Genomic DNA, 18726 nt, shown 5'->3' on the forward strand with positions numbered 1-18726 from the left:
CCCCTGAGGTGAGCCTGGACTCATATCCTGAGGTGAGCATGGATGCATCCCCCGATGTGAGCATGGAAGCGTCATCTGAGGCCAGTGTGGAAGCGGCTCCCAAGGCTAGTGTGGGCCTGTCACCCGAGGCCACGGTGGAAGCATCGCCTGAGGCCAGTGTGAAAGCACTCCCCAAAGAGAGTGTGGGAGCGTCCCCCGAGGCATCCCCCAAGGTGGGCACGGAAACATCTTCCCAGGTGAAAGTGAGCGACCCTCCACAGGTTTGTCAAGTGCCCTTTATTGACAAATTTTCTATTAAAATCTGTATATTTAGTTGTATAGGTCATGATAGGTTAGGTTTCACAACATAAGCAACTTGTTAATATTTATAGCATTCTGTGATAAAATTAGTAAAATAGGATAACTTTATTTAAAATTCTCTGATATTTGTTGTATAGTTTCCCCTCAAAGCTGGAATATTAGTTCATTTTTAGTAGCAGGGAGTTACTGTTATTTGAACTGTTTCTAAACTGTGAAGAAAACTTTTTTTGAGAAATACTGCAAACCTCTTAATCAGGATTTAGAAATAGAATTAGGTTTTGAAGTGAAAGATGTTTTACGGTAATTATTTCTGTGACCTTGAATTTTGTAATCTGAATGGTTAGTCGAGAAGAATATATTTGTACCTAATTCTCATGTTTGAAAAGAAAATGGGGAGTTTAAGGAGCTCTAATTGTATTATATTCAGGGTATTTTTGTCTAAAAAAAAAAAAGCCAGCTGCAGTAAGTAAATGCTCATTTCTTAATCTGATGATCTTGCTCTGCTCAGAAATCAGAGCTGGACAAACAGGCCTCAAAGCCTGCTACCAAGAAGCGCCTGGTGTCGCACATACCGTGTTATAAATGGCCGTCTTCTTCTGTGAGTGGGCGGCGCCCGCCTTCCCCCGTCACTGTTAAGTAAGTGGCTTATTTGCACCTGTTCCTCATAGGTATTTTACCAGGATAAATTTCACATCAGTGTTTCACAAATGAAATAATGTAGTATACATTACAATGTAAATATAAAGAGGAAAAAACTTTTAAAAATGGATTTACCCCATCCTAAAATAGTATTTCATAATATCAAGACATGATATTTTATGAAATGGCGCATTATAAACTTAATTAGCACATATCTATTACAAAACCATATCAGTTTTCCCCCATTAACGGTTACTTTTTCCCAGCAGGCAAATGCAAAAGATTCGCCCCCCATCACCATCACCCGTCATGTCAAAACAGTCACAGTCTCCTCTTTCCTATAAAATAATCCCTGTTCACCGTAGCCTGTTGGCACAAAATGCATTAGGTACTCTTGGAAAGAAAAGAGAAGGAGTGCCTAAAACTGCTAACAGCTCCGAGGCTGTGAGCCAAAAGCAGATGGTCTGTGAAGGTAAGCTCCTTTACTAAGAAGTTTATTTTGGCAACATGGAAAATCTTAAGGTAGTTTGGGAATGGTCACCTTTGTTTTATTCCCCAATCTGAGGACTTCAGGGAGCGAGCCTTCTTTTGATAAAGAGAATTTAACCAATCATTGACACACTGTTTACTTTTCCTTGCCAGAGCTTCTTACTCACCCCCACCCCCTTGTTGTTTTGGGAAATCCATTTTTGGAACTGATGTTAAAAGTACTGGTTGGGGGGCACCTGGGTGGCACAGTCGGTTAAGCATCTGACTCTTGGTTTGGGCTCTGGTCGTGATCTCAGGGTCGTGAGATTGAGCCCCGCGTCAGGCTCTGCGCTCGGCATGGAGTTTGCTTGGGATTCTCTCTTTTCGCCTGCCCCCTCCCCTCAAATAAATAAACCTTAAAACAAACAAAAAAGTACTGGTTGGATGAGCTCATTGCTCTAGGTGATCCCTGGGGTCCCTTCCAGCTCTGATAGTGGATGGTTCCATGAATGGCCCTAAGGTGTCGTCCATCCTTGGAGAGAGCACATCTGGCCATTTGTGGCTGAGCAGGTGTCCATTGAGAGCTGATGGTCATTTCTATACAAAGGCCATAACATTTTACTTATTTATTTTTAAAGATTTTATTTATTTGAGAGAGAGTGAGAACTAGAAAAAGAGCACACACACAGAGGGAGAAGGGGAGAGAGAAGCAGACTCCCCGTGGAGCAGGGAGCCCGATGCGGGGCTCGATCCTAGGACCCCGGGATCATGACCTGAGCCGAAGGCAGATGCCCAACCGACTGAGCCACCCAGGCGCCCCAAGGCCGTAACATTTTAAATACACTAATAAATTTTTCTTTTGGAAGGATTTTCACAGTGATTTTTCTAATCACAGGAATAATCTTTTTCTTATAAATTATTCATTCCTGATGTCTTAAGATCCCTGTCATATGTGATTTATTTAAAGTAGTCATCATGTGGACTGAAATAATTACAGTCTGCCTCCATGTGGTCACCTTATTTTACTGAATGTCTTAGTTTCTTTGGTTATGTAGTTAGGCACTGTACGATCAATCAGATATATTATTACCAGTGTTCATCTAAGTAGTAATTATTTAGTAAAAATTGTGCACAAATTTCAAAATGCATGCTGGATATATTTTTGTTTAGTCAGGTATTTGTATACTTCATATAGACTTTGTATACTTTCATATAGACTTTATGTATTTTATATACTTCTTATAGACTTTCTATACTTCATAAGTTTGTCTTCCTCTATATTCAGTGTATCTTAATCCTTTTCCCCATAAGATCAGTTTAGTCAAATATCTCTCAAAACGGCTAAGCCAGAGTGGGAGTACATTATTTCATTTTGGAGCAAGTAGTTGTTAAAAAGAGACAAACTACTAATTCTGTTATTGGGAGTGGGGTTGGGGTTTTGAACCAAACCTGTTTTGTAATCACTTACTTCTAGATTGCTAGTTATTTGTGAATTGTAGACCGTGTGCATATTGTTTGGGTTTTTAACGTTGTTGGTTGTCTTGCATCTCTTTATTGGACTTAAGGGTGTTAAGTTCCCTAAGCTAACTGTTTTCCGTGTTAATTTCAACTAGAGTCTAGTAATAAAAGCACACCAGGGACTATGAATGCCAAGGAGGCAACAAAAATTTTGGCAGAAAAACGACGGCTTGCTCGTGAACAAAGAGAAACTGAAGAAAGAATACAAAAGGAAAGGGGGCAAAGGTCAGCACAAACCCATTCTTCCTATACACTCAGTCTTGGCCGGGGCCCAGATTTTGAAAGTCAAAATGTACCTTCAGGTTAGATAATCGAAGAGTAACTGACTTTTTCTTCAGTGTGAATCAGAAATGACTCGTTGCCTTCGAAACAAATGGGGAAAGCATCTCCAGCAGAGAGGACGCTGGTCTGTAGAGAGAGGGTGTAGTCGTCTGTGGTAGCCATGCATCGTGCGAAAAGATGCATAAGGAGGCCAGCACTTGGGTCAGGGTCCCATATCTCCGCAGGAACATCCAAGTGATCACGCCAGGCCATTTCTGTTGGCATTCACTGGGCTCAGCCCCTTTCTTTGTTTCAGAAGTCTTTTGTAACTTTAGAATTTGTAAACCTTAAAAGTGTACTTCCTCATGTTTTGCTCGGGGTGCTTTCCAGTGACTTTTGTGACACCTCAATCTCATCAGTCCTTCCCGAAAGGCTTTCCTGTGGGCAGCAAACCTCATGTACACTTGGGTTCATTCTAACTCCATCTCAAGGTTTCCTGACCCTCAGTCTTGAAGCTCACTTGATTTAGGGCCCTGGAATATAAACCTCTGTCCAACTGCCTGCACCGAATAACTACAGTCCTGAGTTTGTTTGAAAGTATTAGGTGTTTGAAATGCAGTTACATGCTTTCAGTACACTTTATATGGGTTTGGAAGAAAGAAGGGATATTGTGAATAGCAAAAACAACATGTTAACTTGAAGAACATCATTCATTGCTTCATGTAAACAGCTCATTTAACATTTTATTTTATTTTATTTATGTATTTTAAAGATTTTATTTATTTATTTGACAGAGACACAGCAAGAGAGGGAACACAAGCAGGGGGAGTGGGAGAGGGAGAAGCAGGCTTCCCGCCGAGCAGGGAGCCCGATGCGGGGCTCGATCCCAGGACCCCGGGATCATGACCTGAGCCGAAGGCAGACACTTAACGACTGAGCCACCCAGGCGCCCCTCATTTAACATTTTAAAAGCCCTGCGTACTGGTCATTGTGGATGGGCTTCCCTCTGGGCACCACTGGATCCTCCTTTAAATTATCATGTGTGAGATTGGGTGTGAACATGTGTATAATGAGGCCTTTTGGAGGGCCCCATGTGTTTAACAGTTAAGGAGTGCCATTTTTTCCTCTCCTTTTAAAATGCAGAGTAGCCCACTAATTGATCAAAATCTTTTTCTACTACCAAGAGCTAGTTTCCCCCATTTAAAAAGGGTAACATTGGGGTGCCTGGGTGGCTCAGTCGGTTGAGCGTCTGACTCCTGGTTTCAACTCGGGTCATGATCTCGGGGTCGTGGGATCAGGCCCTGCATCAAGCCCCGAGTTGAGCCCTGCTTCAGGCTCAGCGGGGAGTCTGCTGCTTTCCTTCTCCCTCTGCCTCCCACTTGCACAGGTGCGTGTGCACTCTAAAATCTTTAAGATTTTATTGGAGAGGGAGAGTTAGCACGAGAGGGGAGAGGGTCAGAGGGAGAAGCAGACCCCCTGCCGAGCAGGGAGCCCGATGTGGGGCTCGACCCCGGGACTCCCTGATCATGACCTGGGTGCCCCTAAATAAATAAAATCTGAAAAAAATAAATAAAAAGGTGAAATTGTGTAAATTCTGTGCAGTAACATAGCAAATGTAGTGAGTCTGGTGTAAGTATAAGTTGTGTTCCTATATATAAGTGGTTTCACTATAAAAATGCATGTACAGGGGCACCTGGGTGGCTCAGTTGGTTGAGCATCTGACTCTTGGTTTCAGCTCAGGTCAGATCTCAGCCTCGCATTGGGCTTCGTGCTGAGCGTGGAGCCTGCTTGGGATTCTCTCTCTCTCCTTCTCCCTCTGTCCCTCCCCCCACTCCTGTGCGCACGTGTGCAGTGCACTGTCTCTTTCTCTCTAAAATAAGTAAGTGAATCTCGCTCTCTCGCTCTGTCAAATAAATAAAAATCTTTTAAAAAAAATGCATGTACGGGGGCACCTGGCTGCCTCAGTTGGTGGAGCATGCGACTCTTGATCTTGGGGTTAGGAATTCGAGCCCCATGTTGGACGTAGAGATGACTTAAAAAAATGCACGTACGACTGCAAGCTGTATATGGTAGAGACTGAGACAAATACTAAGGGCTGTTTAAATGTGCTGTGTCATTAGCAAAACGAAGGGCGTAGCAGGGAAAGCTGTGGAAGGCCAACAAGAAGAATTCTTGAAACTGGAAGATGGGCAGCAACAGAAGGAAATAAAGAAAGGATGTCCAGATCCAGAAGACCAGAAAGTGCTACTACAGGTTTGCTGGCTCTCTACTTTATCAGGGGTTGAGAACCAGATTCTAAAATTCATTTGAAACCCAAGGCAAAAATCTGTTTCTTCAAGAAAGATGGTGAACAGATGCAGCCTTCTCTGGCTGCAGTTTTCCATTATGGTCTAGCTGCTACCCAGTGCTGCTGCAGGTCATGGCCAGCCACCCTTGGCAAAATCCTAGAATATTTTCCAAGTGAAACAGAAGCAGAAAGCTGAGAATTATAAATTAGTAGTTTTTTATTTTGTCTTTATAAACATTGCAGCTTGGTTTCAGGAAGTCCCATTGCTCGCACAGATTAAATGTCCTGTGTGAGTTTTCCCAATCCTGCGCTCTTTGGTGGCGCTCACAGCTGCAGTCCACATACCCCCTGAACAGAGACGATAAAAATTACGATTGCCTTTAAAAGTTTAAAGTCCTCCAGTTCCTCAGTAAGAATGTCTCACCCATGCAAATTCAAATCATCTGGTAAATAAATCCACAAACTGAGCTCAGACTCCACTCAGCTTGAATTACTAACACAGCCTACTTAATATTCCAGTTTTAGTGTATCACTTAATAAAATCAGTTGTATGTCGCATAAGTGGTTGTGTGCATTTGCATTCCTCGGGAAGCTACCTTTAAGGATCCTCCCAGTGGTTTTGAAAGGTGTAAGAGTTTTGGCCCTTGTTGCTGTGGTAATGGATAGCTACATAATCACTGAATTTGGAACTGTAGTGGCCTGATGACCCCTGTGCTGGAATGGTGACCCTGAGGTCCTGGAGGGGACTGACATGGCTTCTAAATCCTCAAGACGATGGTTAGGCTGGTTTTGTGCATTTTTAGCTAATGTTTTGAAAACTGAGAATTTATGAATGTCGTGCGTATAGGTACTGTCAATCAGAAGGTTACATTCTTTTATGCTGGATAACCTTTATTTAACTTTTTCAGCTGTTGTTCTCAGCTATCACTCATATATTGAGAGTAAGTGGTATTTTTATGCAAATTTTCTAGAAAGGGGCCGCCAAAATAAAAGCTCAGGAGGAGGCTGAAAAACGCAAGAAGGAACAGGAGAGAATTATGTTACAGAATTTGCAGGAGAGATTAGAGAGAAAAAAGGTACTCTTTCTGTTTTGGGAGTTTGGTTCGTTTCGAATATAATGTTGGGCACATGATTTCAAAACGTGTTCTTCAAAGTCACAAGTAAGCGGTGTGCTAGCCTCTGGTAGTTTTCCCACTGCAACTCTCTTCTTCCTTATCCAAGGATCTCACCCTTCCTACGTAGAAGGGTCTCTCTTATTGACCTCACCTGTCCATCACGGACCACTGGTGACCAGTACAGTGACACCTCAATATCACAAACCCCTGGGAACAAAGCTCCTTTGAACAGAATCACTCCGGTCATGGGAGTGGTTGGTAGAAGTTAGTTTCTTCTGGACTGGGCTGGAAATTGCAGCAGCTGAGTGGGAGGGAGCAGCAGGTGCAGGCCTCTCTCAAAGGCCGAGGTGCAGGCCGTTTGTAAGGTGGGACCTCACTTTGTGCAACCCATTTGGCTTGTCTGGGGTCAGAGGAGGCCCCAGTCCAGGCTGCAAGGTCTCTCTGTCGGGAGATAAGTCACCCTGAGAAGGCCAGGTGTGCACCAGGGAGAAAATTCTTTCCCTCCTGTGTGTGTACTCTTTGCAGCCACAGACTTCTGCCAATGTCACATCATTGGGGTGCATTCTTTTCATTAATATCCGCTTCAGTCATGGTCTGTTCAGACTAAAACGTTAAAAAGTCTTAACTGGTTTGCAATAGTATGTGCTTTTAGGTCATGAATTTCTAAGTCTACAAAATTAGTAGGAGTGAAAGGTAATTGGATTTCGGGGTTCAGATGGCTGGTTTAGCTGCTACCCCTCCAGATGTTTCCTGGATGGCTGACACTGGGGTTGGGAGGACCGCGGCAGCCGCCTCGAGGTCTCAAGGTGGTGAAATCCGTGGCTTGGGAGCAGTTCTGATGCATCTGCTTGTGGAAAATGGAAGTAATCAACTTCTTCGGGACCGCTGGTTTTTTTTTAAATCTGTATTCATGTTTGAATTTTTATTTCCCTTTAAATAGAGAATTGAGGAAATTATGAAGCGGACGAGAAAGACAGATTCAAATGCCTCAAAGGTAGTCTATGTGTCCCCACCAGCAGTGCGTAAGAAATCCTGTCGCTTCACCTTCTTGCCGACTTTGCCATTTTTGCCAGTCTGGTGGTAACTCAAGCATCTCGCTCGCATGTCCCTGATTATGAAAGAGGTGGAGCACATTCTATCCTTAATTAGCTGTCCTGTTTTTTCTTGTGTGAGATGCTTGTTCGGGTCTGTGCCCAAAGCCTTTGGGTTGATACTTGTCTTTTTCTCACGCACTTGTGGTTCTTCAGCTGTTCTGGATGCTGCTACTTCCTTGCTTGTTTGTGCTGCATCTCTCTTCTGCCAGTTCGCAGCCTGTCTTAACGCGCGGTCTGCTGTTGCATAGAAGTTCCTAATTCGCACACTACCGAGTTGATCAGTAGTTTTTGATGATTGATGAACTCGAGTGCCTTTTCATCTGCTTTTTGGCCATTTGGAGATCTGCTTTGGTGAAGTGCCTTGTCAAGTCCTTCGTCCATGTTTCTGTTTGGTGGCTGGCCTCCTTTTTACTGATGTGTTGTTTTTCCCCCCTCTGCTTATGGGCCCTGTACATGTGTAGTGGTATTGCTGTGGTTTGCCTCATACTCTCATATAATGCCTTTTGATGGACAGAAGTTCATTTTCATGAAATCAGATTGAGCAGTTTTTTTCCTTTATGGTAAGTGCTTTTTGGGGGTCGATCTCACAAGTATCTGCTTACCCCAGCATCCTGTCTTTTGAGGCATCTCATGCCTCCAAGGCCTTTTCCCTCCAAATTCTATGCCCTTTACCCTTTGTGCTACCAGACTGGTATTTTAGCTCTTTCCAGTTCCCCAGTGTGGTCATTCATATCATGACAATTTAGAATACAAATGTCATTTCTGGAAAATGCCGCGAGTCACCACCTGAAAGCTCATTTAGCCTGCTGGCCTGAGAAGTTTCCCCTCAAGAGGCAGGCAAGAATTTTTTTTTTTTTTTTTTTTTTTTTTTTAGCTGTTCCATCAGTTGGCCCTACGTTGGCTTAGTTCGGACTCTGAGCAGGCAGAGGCCCCATGCCAACCATGGCTCCCACTCGGGGAAGTCTTTCATTCTTGGAGTGTCTTTCCCTAACTGAAAGACACAACTAGGGCCACCTGTTCTGTCCCCTGTAGTCTTGGGGCCCAAGAGGTTAGATTTTTTTTTACCTTTTAATTGAAATGATGAAAAATAGCCATCAGTCAGTCCAGCATGAAGCCTGTTTTCTTTGAAATAGCCAAGTCAGGCTGACGGAATATTAGATGTAATCGTGACTTCTTTTCTCATCCTAGGCTGCAGAACCATTTGTTGATAACACGTACGAGGAGGACGAGGCGGACGACGAGGACGAGTCGGAAAGTGACGACGATTCCTTTGATGACCTGCGTCCATCAGGTTTGCTTGCCTTTTGAGTTCTGTTAGTCACCATGTAGGAGTTGGACTGTCTGGGTTCATCTAAGGGCTCCTCTGCTTCTGAGCTGTGTGGCTTTGGGCACCTTACTGAAGCTCTCTGTACTCAGTTTCCCTACCTGAAAAAGGGGAAGCGAATGTGGTCCTCCTAGGGTAGCACGAGATTGCAATGGGGTGATCCACGTCGTGCTAAGAACAGCACCTGACGCATAGGCAACTCTCGGGAAAGCCCACTACGGTGGCAACCGTTATTCTTGTACAGCTTGTGCTGTTAGGCTGTAGGTAGTACCTCTCACCCGGATGCGAGGCTTACGAGCACGTCCTGGCTCCCGGCCTTGTACGGCACCCGTGACCCACCACAGGCGGACTGCCGCTTTCCAGCTCCCGGAGAGAACCGTCCCAGCTGTCTGAGATGCCTGGCCGAGTCCCTCCTGGGTGGGAACTGCTCTGTGCAGCAGTACGAGGCACTCTTTACCCCACAAACGGAAACGAACATGCAAGTCAGGCCCTCTACTGGGGCAGCAAGGACACAGAGGGGAGGGGACCTCGCCTCAAGGGAGCCCGTGGCGAAACGGAGGAGCACACGGTGACACGGCTGCCGGCTGGTTGGCCCAGATGCGGCGAGAACAGAGCAGGCGGAGCAGGGCCAGGTGCAGGCAGGAGGCAGCAGCTAGAATCGAGGCTAGAAGAAGAGTCGGGAGGAGGGGTAAGCAGCCCGCTGCCCGCTGCCGTCTGGCCTGCCACTCTTGCCTGGCAGAGGAAGGAGGGCAGGTTCCTCAGAGGTGGCCCCTTCGTGCTTTGAGGCCGGAGCAGGCCCGCGCGCTGGGCAGCACCCTGCACCCCACCATCCCGCTGCATGGCCCTCCCTGCCTGTAGGCGGCCGCTGTGCCCTGGCCCACCACCATCACAGCCTTCGCCTTCTGTTGCCTTCGTTGTCAAAACTCCAGTTTTAATCTTCTTCCTTTTGTTTTCCAAGCCTTTATAAATGGCATGGATTCATCCACAAAACTCAAAACACATTTTAAAAACATGAAGAAGAACACTCCCAAGCTGGTGTTTTTAGACGCCACTTCTGGCCAAGTCCATAGAGAGACAAAAACATTTTTTAATGGCGACATGAAAAACTTCAGACAAAAAAGTGCGAAAGACCCTTTGGCTCAGGCAAAGGGTACCAGGTGAGTCACTCAGCGAGTTTATCAGAATAAACTTGGTGGGAGTCCTACACCACATTATTGACTGAGCTCTTAGTTTGTACCAAGCACTGTGTCAAGTACTCCCAGAAATAAACTGATCCCCACAGCAGCCTTACTAGGTAAGGGCTATCATCTTCACTTTTACAGACGAGGAAACTGAGGCACGGAGAGATGACGGGCCTTATTTGCCCAACATGCCGTTGTGATAGGGCAGAGCCCACATTCAAACCAGATACATCCGGCTCTAAGCTGTGCTTTTGTGCCCACTGGTTAGCATTTGCTCATAAAACCTGGCGGGGGCCGGGGGGGGGGGGCATTGAGTGACTGCTTCGTACCCGGTGTTTGATGTTGCCTATTCTGATGCTCATTGCAACCCTGACTTCAGTATGGATGTCATTTTACATACGGGGAAACTGAGGGTCAGAAGTTAGGTCGGAAGAGTGGGAATAGGTTCTTAGGAAGGCTCCCTGGGGGTTGCTTAAAAAGATATGAACCTCCAAGGCCCATGGGAACATGAGGGGCCGAGAGGCGCAGTGACGGGCTGGACCGAGCCCTGGAGCGGGGAGAGCCGTGTCCGTCCTCCCTCCACGGTTCCGCCCGAGTCCCGGATCTGCGTGAAGTGGGGATGGGGCTTCTGGAGCCCTGTGTGCTCAGCTGCTCCTGGCCTTGCTTAGTGTTTGCTGAACCCTGGAACTTGGCAGGACACAATTTGGAAACCAGTGTGGTCTGTGATCTCCAGGCTCCCTTCCCGCCTTCCCATGCTAGGATTCTGAAGGAGAAGTTCCTTATCCTTCGTTTAAGGGTAAAGCTGCTTTCAGGACAAAACCTTGGTTTTGGGATAGTCAGGATTCTAACCCAGGCATCTCTTACCAGATCGTCCAGCAAAAGAATGACCAGCCGAGCAGCAAAAACCAGAAAGGCAAGTGAAACCTGTAACACCGTGGGACCCTCCAAGAGTTTATATCCAGAGGCACAGGAGTGGATCTGTGACAAAATTATTGACATCAGAAATGAGGCAGAGTCCCTTATGTCCAGTATCCCTCCTGATAGCCGAAAATACCATCTGAAAGGTTCCATGACATTCCACCAGAGTCCCCCGTTGCCTTTACACAACAAGAAAAGCAAATCTGTTCCTGCTCCATCGGGTAAGGCCTCCTCCTGTTTTTACGTTGCTTGAAAGGCAGTTGGCCATGAACCCTCCTGCTTATGGCTCTTCCAGGGCCTTCTTGGCACCCTGTAACTTTGAGGCAAGTAGGGAGACGGTGGTGGGTCTGAAGGCTAGTTTGGTATCAAAGGGTCTTCCATTAAGTTGGTTTTGAGAGAGTAAATGACTTGATTCTAGTTTTGATGCCCTGCGTTTCCTGCCAGATACACAGAGTAGGTTCTCGTCAGCCCCCCTGATCCACCAACTGCTTTCTAGCATGCAGATAATCATTTAGGGCACAGGGTTAGTCAGCCCTTTGGACTTAGTCTCTCAGCCTGACTTTCCAAAACCAAAAGGCCTTTGCTCTTCTTTCTTTTAAGCAGCTTTCTTTGAAATTGAGAGGCAGCTTGGGCCTGTTTGGGGGTTGGGGTCCTGGGGACACCGGTGTGTCAGCAACGTTGGGTCAGGGACGGGGGCGTTGCGGAAGGTCCCGGACCCACCACAGCGAGAGGCTGGGGCCCAGTGGCAGGAAGACCAGCATCTTCTCTACTGTTCTTTTTCTTTTTCCCTCCGGTCAGATCTGTAAACTTCGCGCAGCCCAGAAGAGAATTCGTCATCTACTCTGGATCTCAACTTCCAGACTCCCTAAATTTTGTGCCTCTGACTACCAAAATGACCATCAAAAACAGGGAAAACATCAGACAGACACCTTAATGTCACCTTAATGCTCAGAAGCAGGTTATCATCTTGACTCTTGCCAACAGCAAGGGCTCTGAGTAAAGAGTCATTTTTGTTTTCCTGTAAAAACCTCCACTGTCTCGTTCTTGTTTTCCGGCCGGGGTGTGTGAGCGCACCCAGCAGTGGTCACTCGTGAGTTTCTAAGCTGAGGGGGAATTTTCTCTCTTAAAGTACTGCTTATCCCGTTTAACAGGTACATTACTTCAGCAATTCAGAACAGACGTTCGATCTCGTAGAGGCCGTATGGGGTGTGCGAGGGACTCGGGATTGCTCACAAGAGCTCTGCTGGCTTGTTTCTAATAAACAGGAGGTTGCAAAATGTAGTACGTCACATGTTACCATTACGTCTGTATGTTTTTAACTCTGCCATCACCCGAGTGCATAGGCCCTGGCACCCCGAGATGCTCCAGGTCCTAGAAAGTGTGCCCTCGGGACAGTGTTAGCACCTGCCGTGCTCATCAGTGTTACTTTGTTGAAGTGCACCTTGGGGGCTTATTTCCAAAACTGTGCAGTGTTTTTATTGCACCTAAAGCAGTATCTGGCTGCTGTCCGGCGGGGCACATGCCATTCCCCTGGGTGTTGGCAGCAGGTCGTCTTTGGGTCCTCGTGCCCACCAGGCCTGCGCTTTGGGGTGCGGGCCCAGAGCTGCTTGCCTTTCCCTAGCCACTGGCTGCGAGTGAGCACAGAAGCAGTGCCATTCTTTGGTCCCCGTGATAGATAGGCGTGCATACACGTCTGCGCACACACAGGATAGGTTTCCTGAAATCCGTCAAATTCTGCTTATACACACCATTGACTAAGACTTGAGTGCACAAACCCCTACCCCTGATGGGTTTTCTGGTGAATCACAACGAGTTTCAGGCAGGCCTGTGTTCCTTTCTAGCCACCAGCCTTGGATTAGTGAAAGGAAGGAATTCTTTCTGATCCCTTAGTTCTTGGCCATTCAGAGGACTGTACCGTTGTTGTGGATTAGAGCTTGGTGCCTTAGAGTTGAAAACTGTTTTTATACACTAGCTCTTTCGTATAGAAGGCAGAGACAGTCATCCTGACAAATGAGTTTCTGGTATTTTTCTGCACAAATGTCACATGTTGGAACACTGTTACACCCGCATTTGTATGTGTGCTCTGTAAAATAAACTTTGCAGATAAAGCAAGTTTTCTTTTTCATTCTCATCACAAAACACGTACTGCTTGCTGCTGGTGCTGTAAAGGGGTCCCTAATAGGTAACCAGGCTTTGAACGGAGGCAAAAGGGGTCCCTAATAGGTAACCAGGCTTTGAACGGAGGCAAGTGGCAAGTTCCGTGGAAGGCGAGCAGATCCTCTGCTGCCCCCCTGCAGCTCCCGGTGACGTGGCAGAGCTCCACTCGTGGGGCGCCGAGGTGCGAGCCTTGGCATTCTGTGCCCGTCTCGGTGCTTGTTAGCCTTGCCGGCCGTGGCTCTTCACTTCTCCCTGAGGCCGGTGACTGTAAAGTCTTCTTCTTCGGTTGGGCCGCCTGGGCGGCGCCGTCAGTGAAGCGTCTGCCTTCGGCTCAGGTCACGATTCCGGGGTCCTGGGATCGAGCCCCGTGTCCCCTCTGACCCTCCCCCCTGCTCATGTGTTCTAAGTAAATAAAAAAAAAAAAATCTTTGAGAAAACTTTCAACTGTGGTGAAATTCATATTCACCACCTGTATCTGGTTCCAGAACATTTTCATCACCCTCAAAACACCCGCCCCCTTTAAGCAGTCACTCCCCACACCTCTCCCCAGCCCTTTTAGGGGCCTCACTCTCGGTGCCTGGCACGGAGGAGAAGTCTGCGCGTGCGCTCGGGCCGCGACAGGGCTGTGACCGTGCACATCTCCGGACCTCCCCTTTCCCGTGCGTGGCTGACCCCATGTTCTGACCTACTGCAGGTGTTCAGTGTCCCACCCGGAGACCTGGGACACATGTTCTGTTCTGCTCGGTTTTGTTTTCGTCGGGCGAGGTCCCCGTTTATCCCGTCTTTGGGGTCTGGTGCCGAGGAGAACGGCGGCACCCAGCCCCACTTGGCCTTCCACGTTGTGGGTCCAGCTGCTGCAGCTGCCCCCCGCAGGATGCCCCGGGGCGTGCACACCACCCGCAACGCGCCCACAGCTCCCAGGTGGTGCACGCTGGCCGAGCCCCCCTCCTCTCTCTGGGCCGGTGCCCCGGAACCTGGTGGGGGGGGTGGGTACAGGACACCTTGGTTGCCTCACGTGTTCCTTCCTCTCTGGGCAGTTTCTCGGGGTCTCTGCCCCTGAAGGACAGGCCCCTAGCTTCTGCCAGTGGGTTCTGCGTGGGAGCCCGTTTCCTGCGCCCGCGTCATCTCGCGCAGGTACGAAGCCTTGGGACAGTCCCGCCCCCTGGCCGCCGCCGCCGCCGGGCGCTATGCCAGACAGGGACTGCAAGTCCTGAGTCTTCGCTGAGGTGGCAGTGAGCTTGCTCTGGGACGTGGCTTGTGTTTTCTTTTTCTTTTTTTTAAGATTGATTCATTTGAGAGCGAGAGAGCACAAGCAGGGGGGAGAGGCAGAGGCAGAGGGAGAAGCAGGCTTCCCCACGGAGCAGGGGGCCCGACGCGGGGCTCGATCCCAGGACCCCGAGATCATGACCTGAGCCGAAGGCAGACGCTTCCCCGACTGAGCCACCCAGGCGCCCCTTGGCTTGCGTTTCCATGCGACTGTGCTATCATCTCGGAGTCCCCTTTTAGTCCCGAGGAAATCCCTCCTTGTGGCGAGAGCCAGATCAGGAGGTGAGGCAGAAATCGGCCGCAGAAGCCTGGAGGCAGGCTGGCCGCCACATTCCATCAGGGGCCCATTCCCGGTGGCCCTTTGGGGCCCCCGCCCCCCCGGGGCCATGCAGGCCTGGTTTGTGGAAGCAGGCCCTGGAAGAGGCCGCCTTGCTGTTGCAGTGTTCCTGGATGGGTGTGTCCAGGGGTTCCCCAAGTCTCGCAGTAACTATAGTTACATTTACACGTGCCGTGTGCCAGGGACTATATTAGTAGTTATCTTTTTAAGCCCTGTGAGGGTGGGTATTCATTTTTACCTAGGAGGACACAGATCGGTGCAGACTGGCGCTCGTTCAACCTCGTACAACTAGGAAGAGGCAGAGCTGATGCTCAAATTCAAGTCTGATCGTAAAGCCAACACCCCATCTTGCTTCGCGAGTGGGAAGGGTCCTGTGGCTTGCGTGGCAGGTAACAGACTGCCTTTGGTGCTGGAGGTACAAGTAAATTTGCCAACGTTTATCGAGTGCTTTTCCTGGGTGACAGCCGCCCCGCTAAGCGCGCGTCGTACTATGTGATCTGCATGTGATTCTGGGAGGTCGGAATTCTGTCTCCTTTGACAGGCGAGGGAGGCAGCTCCGAGAGGTCAGGTAAGCTTGCCTGTGGCCTCGGGGGCCTACTGAGGGGCTGGGCAGCTGGGATTTGACCCCAGGCCGTCCGCTCCAGGACCCACCCTGTGACCCACAGGTAGGGATGTTCTTGATATTCTGATCCCCGTAGTTACCAGGGAGAGCAGGGTTCTCTGATGCCAAGTTGCTAACTAGAAATCGCCCCTCCTTCCTCCTGTGTCTTAGTCACTCTGCAGACTGAGTACTGAGCAGGGACCTGATGGTTTCCTCATTGTGGTGCGGCCCCCACTGCCCCTGCCGCGGGGGCTCACCATTCCTATGGCAATGCCTGGTCACAATGGCCCCCGGCAGACCTCTGGGACCTTCCGCATTCGCATCTGCAAAATGGGGCGGGAGTGCCATCAGCGGGGGCTGTGAGGGTTCGCTATCGAGCCAGACCTGTTTCCCCGGGCAGGAGCGGGGAGGCGGCGGCCTGCCAGGAGGCCAGGGCAAGGGGCGTGTGCTGGGCCGGGCCGGGCTTGTGCGGCGCCCATGGCCGTGGTCGTGGTGCAGCATTTTCGCAGCAGACCCCGGGCCTGCCGTGGGCTGGAGTCTTGCAGGCCTAGTGGGATCGGAAGGCCGAAGGGTGGCACAGGATGGAGGACGAGCGTAGAATCTAGGGCAGATGGGGGCAGTTGGGGAAGGAAGGGGCTGGGAGCAGTCAGGGGACTGGGGGGGGGGCAAGCGCCAGCTCAGTGAGGAGGAGGAGGAGGCCTGAAGAAGTCCCCACTCCATCCCAGGCTTGTCCTCTCTGGGCTCTGTCCCTTGCCGCCATCTCCGTAACCCAGCCAGCTCCCTTGGGAAGCAGAGGGGTGCCACCCCAACTCCCCACCCCACCCCTGCTCCCTTGGGGCCCCAGATGACCACTTTTCGTGGTTTTAACTGCTCGTTTCTCTAGGGAGACAGACACATGGGGATGTCACCTGTTCACAGAAATGCCCATGGTTTCTTTTTTTTATAAAGATTTTATTTATTTGAAACAGAGAGAATGAGAGACAGAGAGCATGAGAGGGAAGAGGGTCAGAGGGAGAAGCAGATCCCCTGCTGAGCAGGGAGCCCGATGCGGGACTCGATCCCGGGACTCCAGGATCCTGACCTGAGCCGAAGGCAGTCGCTTAACCGACTGAGCCACCCAGGTGCCCTGCCCATGGTTTCTTGATGACAGGTTTTGATCGCCTGCTAACACGGTCAGGTCCACGTTAGCACCAAAGGGTCCCTGCCTGTGGCCCCAATGCTCCTCAGACCGTCGCCCTCTCCCCGGGCCGGCCACCAGGGGGAGCGAGTTTCTCCCGGCGACCCCGGGCCGGCGGTGGGGGGGGGGGGGGGGGTTTGGCGCAGCGGATCCGCACTCCGGAGGGCACAGGGAAGGGGCAGCCGACCAAATGGGGCCCGTGATCCTCTGACACCCTCCAGCGGCCATTCCCTTCCCCCGGCCAAAAAAAACCGATGCCCTTTTTAAGGGATGTGAGCATCTGCCAAATGCTTCTTTTGGGTCAGAGTGGGGTTTTGTTGTTTTTAACTGGATCCAAGTGCTCTTACAGGTTTTATCTCGCTTAGAATTCCTCTGTTCTGTGCAAGCGCACTGAACGGAGCCCGTGCTTGGAGGGAGGAAAGCCGTCACTGGGGTTCTGGGGTGAGTCGCGTCCCCTGAGGGCAACCCCGGCGGCAGAAGTGAAAGGCCCAGGCGAGTTATTTATACGCTGCTTTATTTCTGTAAGGATACACTGAAACGTTAGAGGATAATAGCGACTGACACACGGTAGAAATGAGGCCACTCCTACGAGAACGTGCTATGCACCGGCAGTACGGTTTCACTCGTGATGCTGTCCCGCTACGCTACGGCCTAGAACAACGTCGATGAGGGTACACGAGGGAGGGCAGCCTGCCGCTCAGGGAAGCACTACGTGGGGCTCCGGTTCCGCCCGTGAGGGTGGCCGCCGCTCCCCCAGAGGTCCAGCTAAGCTCTGAGGGACAGTCCTAAGAGTCACAAGAGGCGGGGCTGGGCGGGCCTGTTCACCGACAGGGACCAGCAGCAGACAGCTCCCGCGTGACAAGGGATTCAGCTCGGCCCCGTTCGGAGACGTCCTAGCGTGGCCGTGGCCGTGGCCGTGGCCGCCCTGGCGCCTGCTCAGCTACCCCTCCCGAGTGTTTGTGGGATGAATTTCAAAACTGCAGGAACCTTTGAGGGCGTGAAAATATCGACATGCAAGTCTCCAAACCCATAAACTGTTACTATTCGTTAAAACAAAACCGTTAAAAACAACAACAACAACAAAACAAAACAGAGAGAGGGCAGCTGGGTTAGTCTTGTTAAGCTTCCAGAAGGATTCGCTGTGACAACGTTCCTGTGAAACAGGTTCGTTCTCTCGGGTCTGGGTCTGCCTGCACGTTCCACGCTCGGAAGTAGGAACGTTCAGAAAACACGCCACACGGGGAAATGGAGGTTAGTACTGGGGCGGGGGAGCGGGGGGGCGGGGAGGTCAGTTTAGAGGGACTTACAGCTAAAGTTCAAATGTTAACTCTCTGGAAATTCGTGTTAGTCGTTTGAAAGCACAAAAGAACGGAAGGGAGATCCTGATGAGGAAGTTCAACCATGCATTTCGCTAAGCTCGCTGTCTGCTCACGGACGTCATGGGCAGCCGCTGCAACTCTCGCGGGTCCCGGGGACGCGATGGTCCCCGGGGGGGGGGGGGACACGCGGCGGGACCCGGCTGAGCGGCGAGACGCAGCTCAGCGGGGGCCCCGCGCCGGGGCGTCTCGCTCACATCCCTAAGCAGCTAGACGGCGGCCGGGACAAGCATGCGGAAGAGCGGCTCTAGCTACGTGCGGGTGTCCTCACGGGGGGACCGAAGCCGGCGGCTGCGGCCTAGTGCGGTCACTAGCGCGGTGACGGGCGCCCTCCGGGGAGGGACACCGTGAGATGGGGGCAGCGGCAGCAGGAGCGCTGCGGGGGGGCGGGGGGGGGGAGGGCGCGGAGAACAGGACTCGATTCCATTGTACAGGACAGGAGCCCCTGTCGCTTTACAGCTTTTTGGCACAGTCGGGGCAGTACACCTGCTCCTCGTGGAAGACAAAGCGCTTGTTGGCCAGATTCACGGAGCACTTTTTGCAGTGGAAGCAGTAGTCGTGCCAGGATTGTCCTTCATAGGCCACCACACTGGAGCCTTTACCAAACCCTGCGGAGACAGCGAGAGCACACGGACGAGCCGGCTGAGCGGGCCCGGGCGGGAGGCAGGCCGCCGCCGGGCCGCTCACGGAGCCGACAATTGCGCGGG

At 50.4% G+C, this 18726-nt stretch overlaps 2 protein-coding genes across 5 annotated transcripts in view; one reads left to right on the forward strand and one right to left on the reverse strand.

Moving 5' to 3' along the window:
- The window catches only part of MAP7D3 (MAP7 domain containing 3), a 34139-nt gene extending 20926 nt beyond the window's left edge, over positions 1-13213 (forward strand). The window contains exons 10-20 of the mRNA XM_081808201.1: positions 1-260; positions 809-936; positions 1206-1411; positions 3021-3150; positions 5307-5439; positions 6445-6549; positions 7529-7582; positions 8871-8973; positions 9965-10163; positions 11055-11326; positions 11904-13213. The exon at positions 1-260 is cut by the window's left edge and continues 14 nt beyond it. Of these exons, the coding sequence (XP_081664327.1) occupies positions 1-260; positions 809-936; positions 1206-1411; positions 3021-3150; positions 5307-5439; positions 6445-6549; positions 7529-7582; positions 8871-8973; positions 9965-10163; positions 11055-11326; positions 11904-11911 (1598 nt within the window). The 3' untranslated portion in view covers positions 11912-13213. The remainder of the gene's footprint in view (positions 261-808; positions 937-1205; positions 1412-3020; positions 3151-5306; positions 5440-6444; positions 6550-7528; positions 7583-8870; positions 8974-9964; positions 10164-11054; positions 11327-11903) is intronic.
- A 3927-nt stretch (positions 13214-17140) lies between these two features.
- FHL1 (four and a half LIM domains 1) overlaps positions 17141-18726 on the reverse strand; it is a 37367-nt gene continuing 35781 nt past the window's right edge. For all 4 annotated transcript variants that reach the window (XM_081808199.1, XM_081808197.1, XM_081808200.1 and 1 more), the window contains one exon: positions 17141-18627. In XM_081808199.1, coding sequence (XP_081664325.1) covers positions 18544-18627 — 84 coding nt within the window. In that variant the 3' untranslated portion in view covers positions 17141-18543. The remainder of the gene's footprint in view (positions 18628-18726) is intronic.

This window comes from Leptonychotes weddellii, chromosome X, assembly GCF_054177405.1.
Source record: "Leptonychotes weddellii isolate Sample4059 chromosome X, ASM5417740v2, whole genome shotgun sequence".
Classification (NCBI taxonomy): Eukaryota; Metazoa; Chordata; class Mammalia; order Carnivora; family Phocidae; genus Leptonychotes; species Leptonychotes weddellii.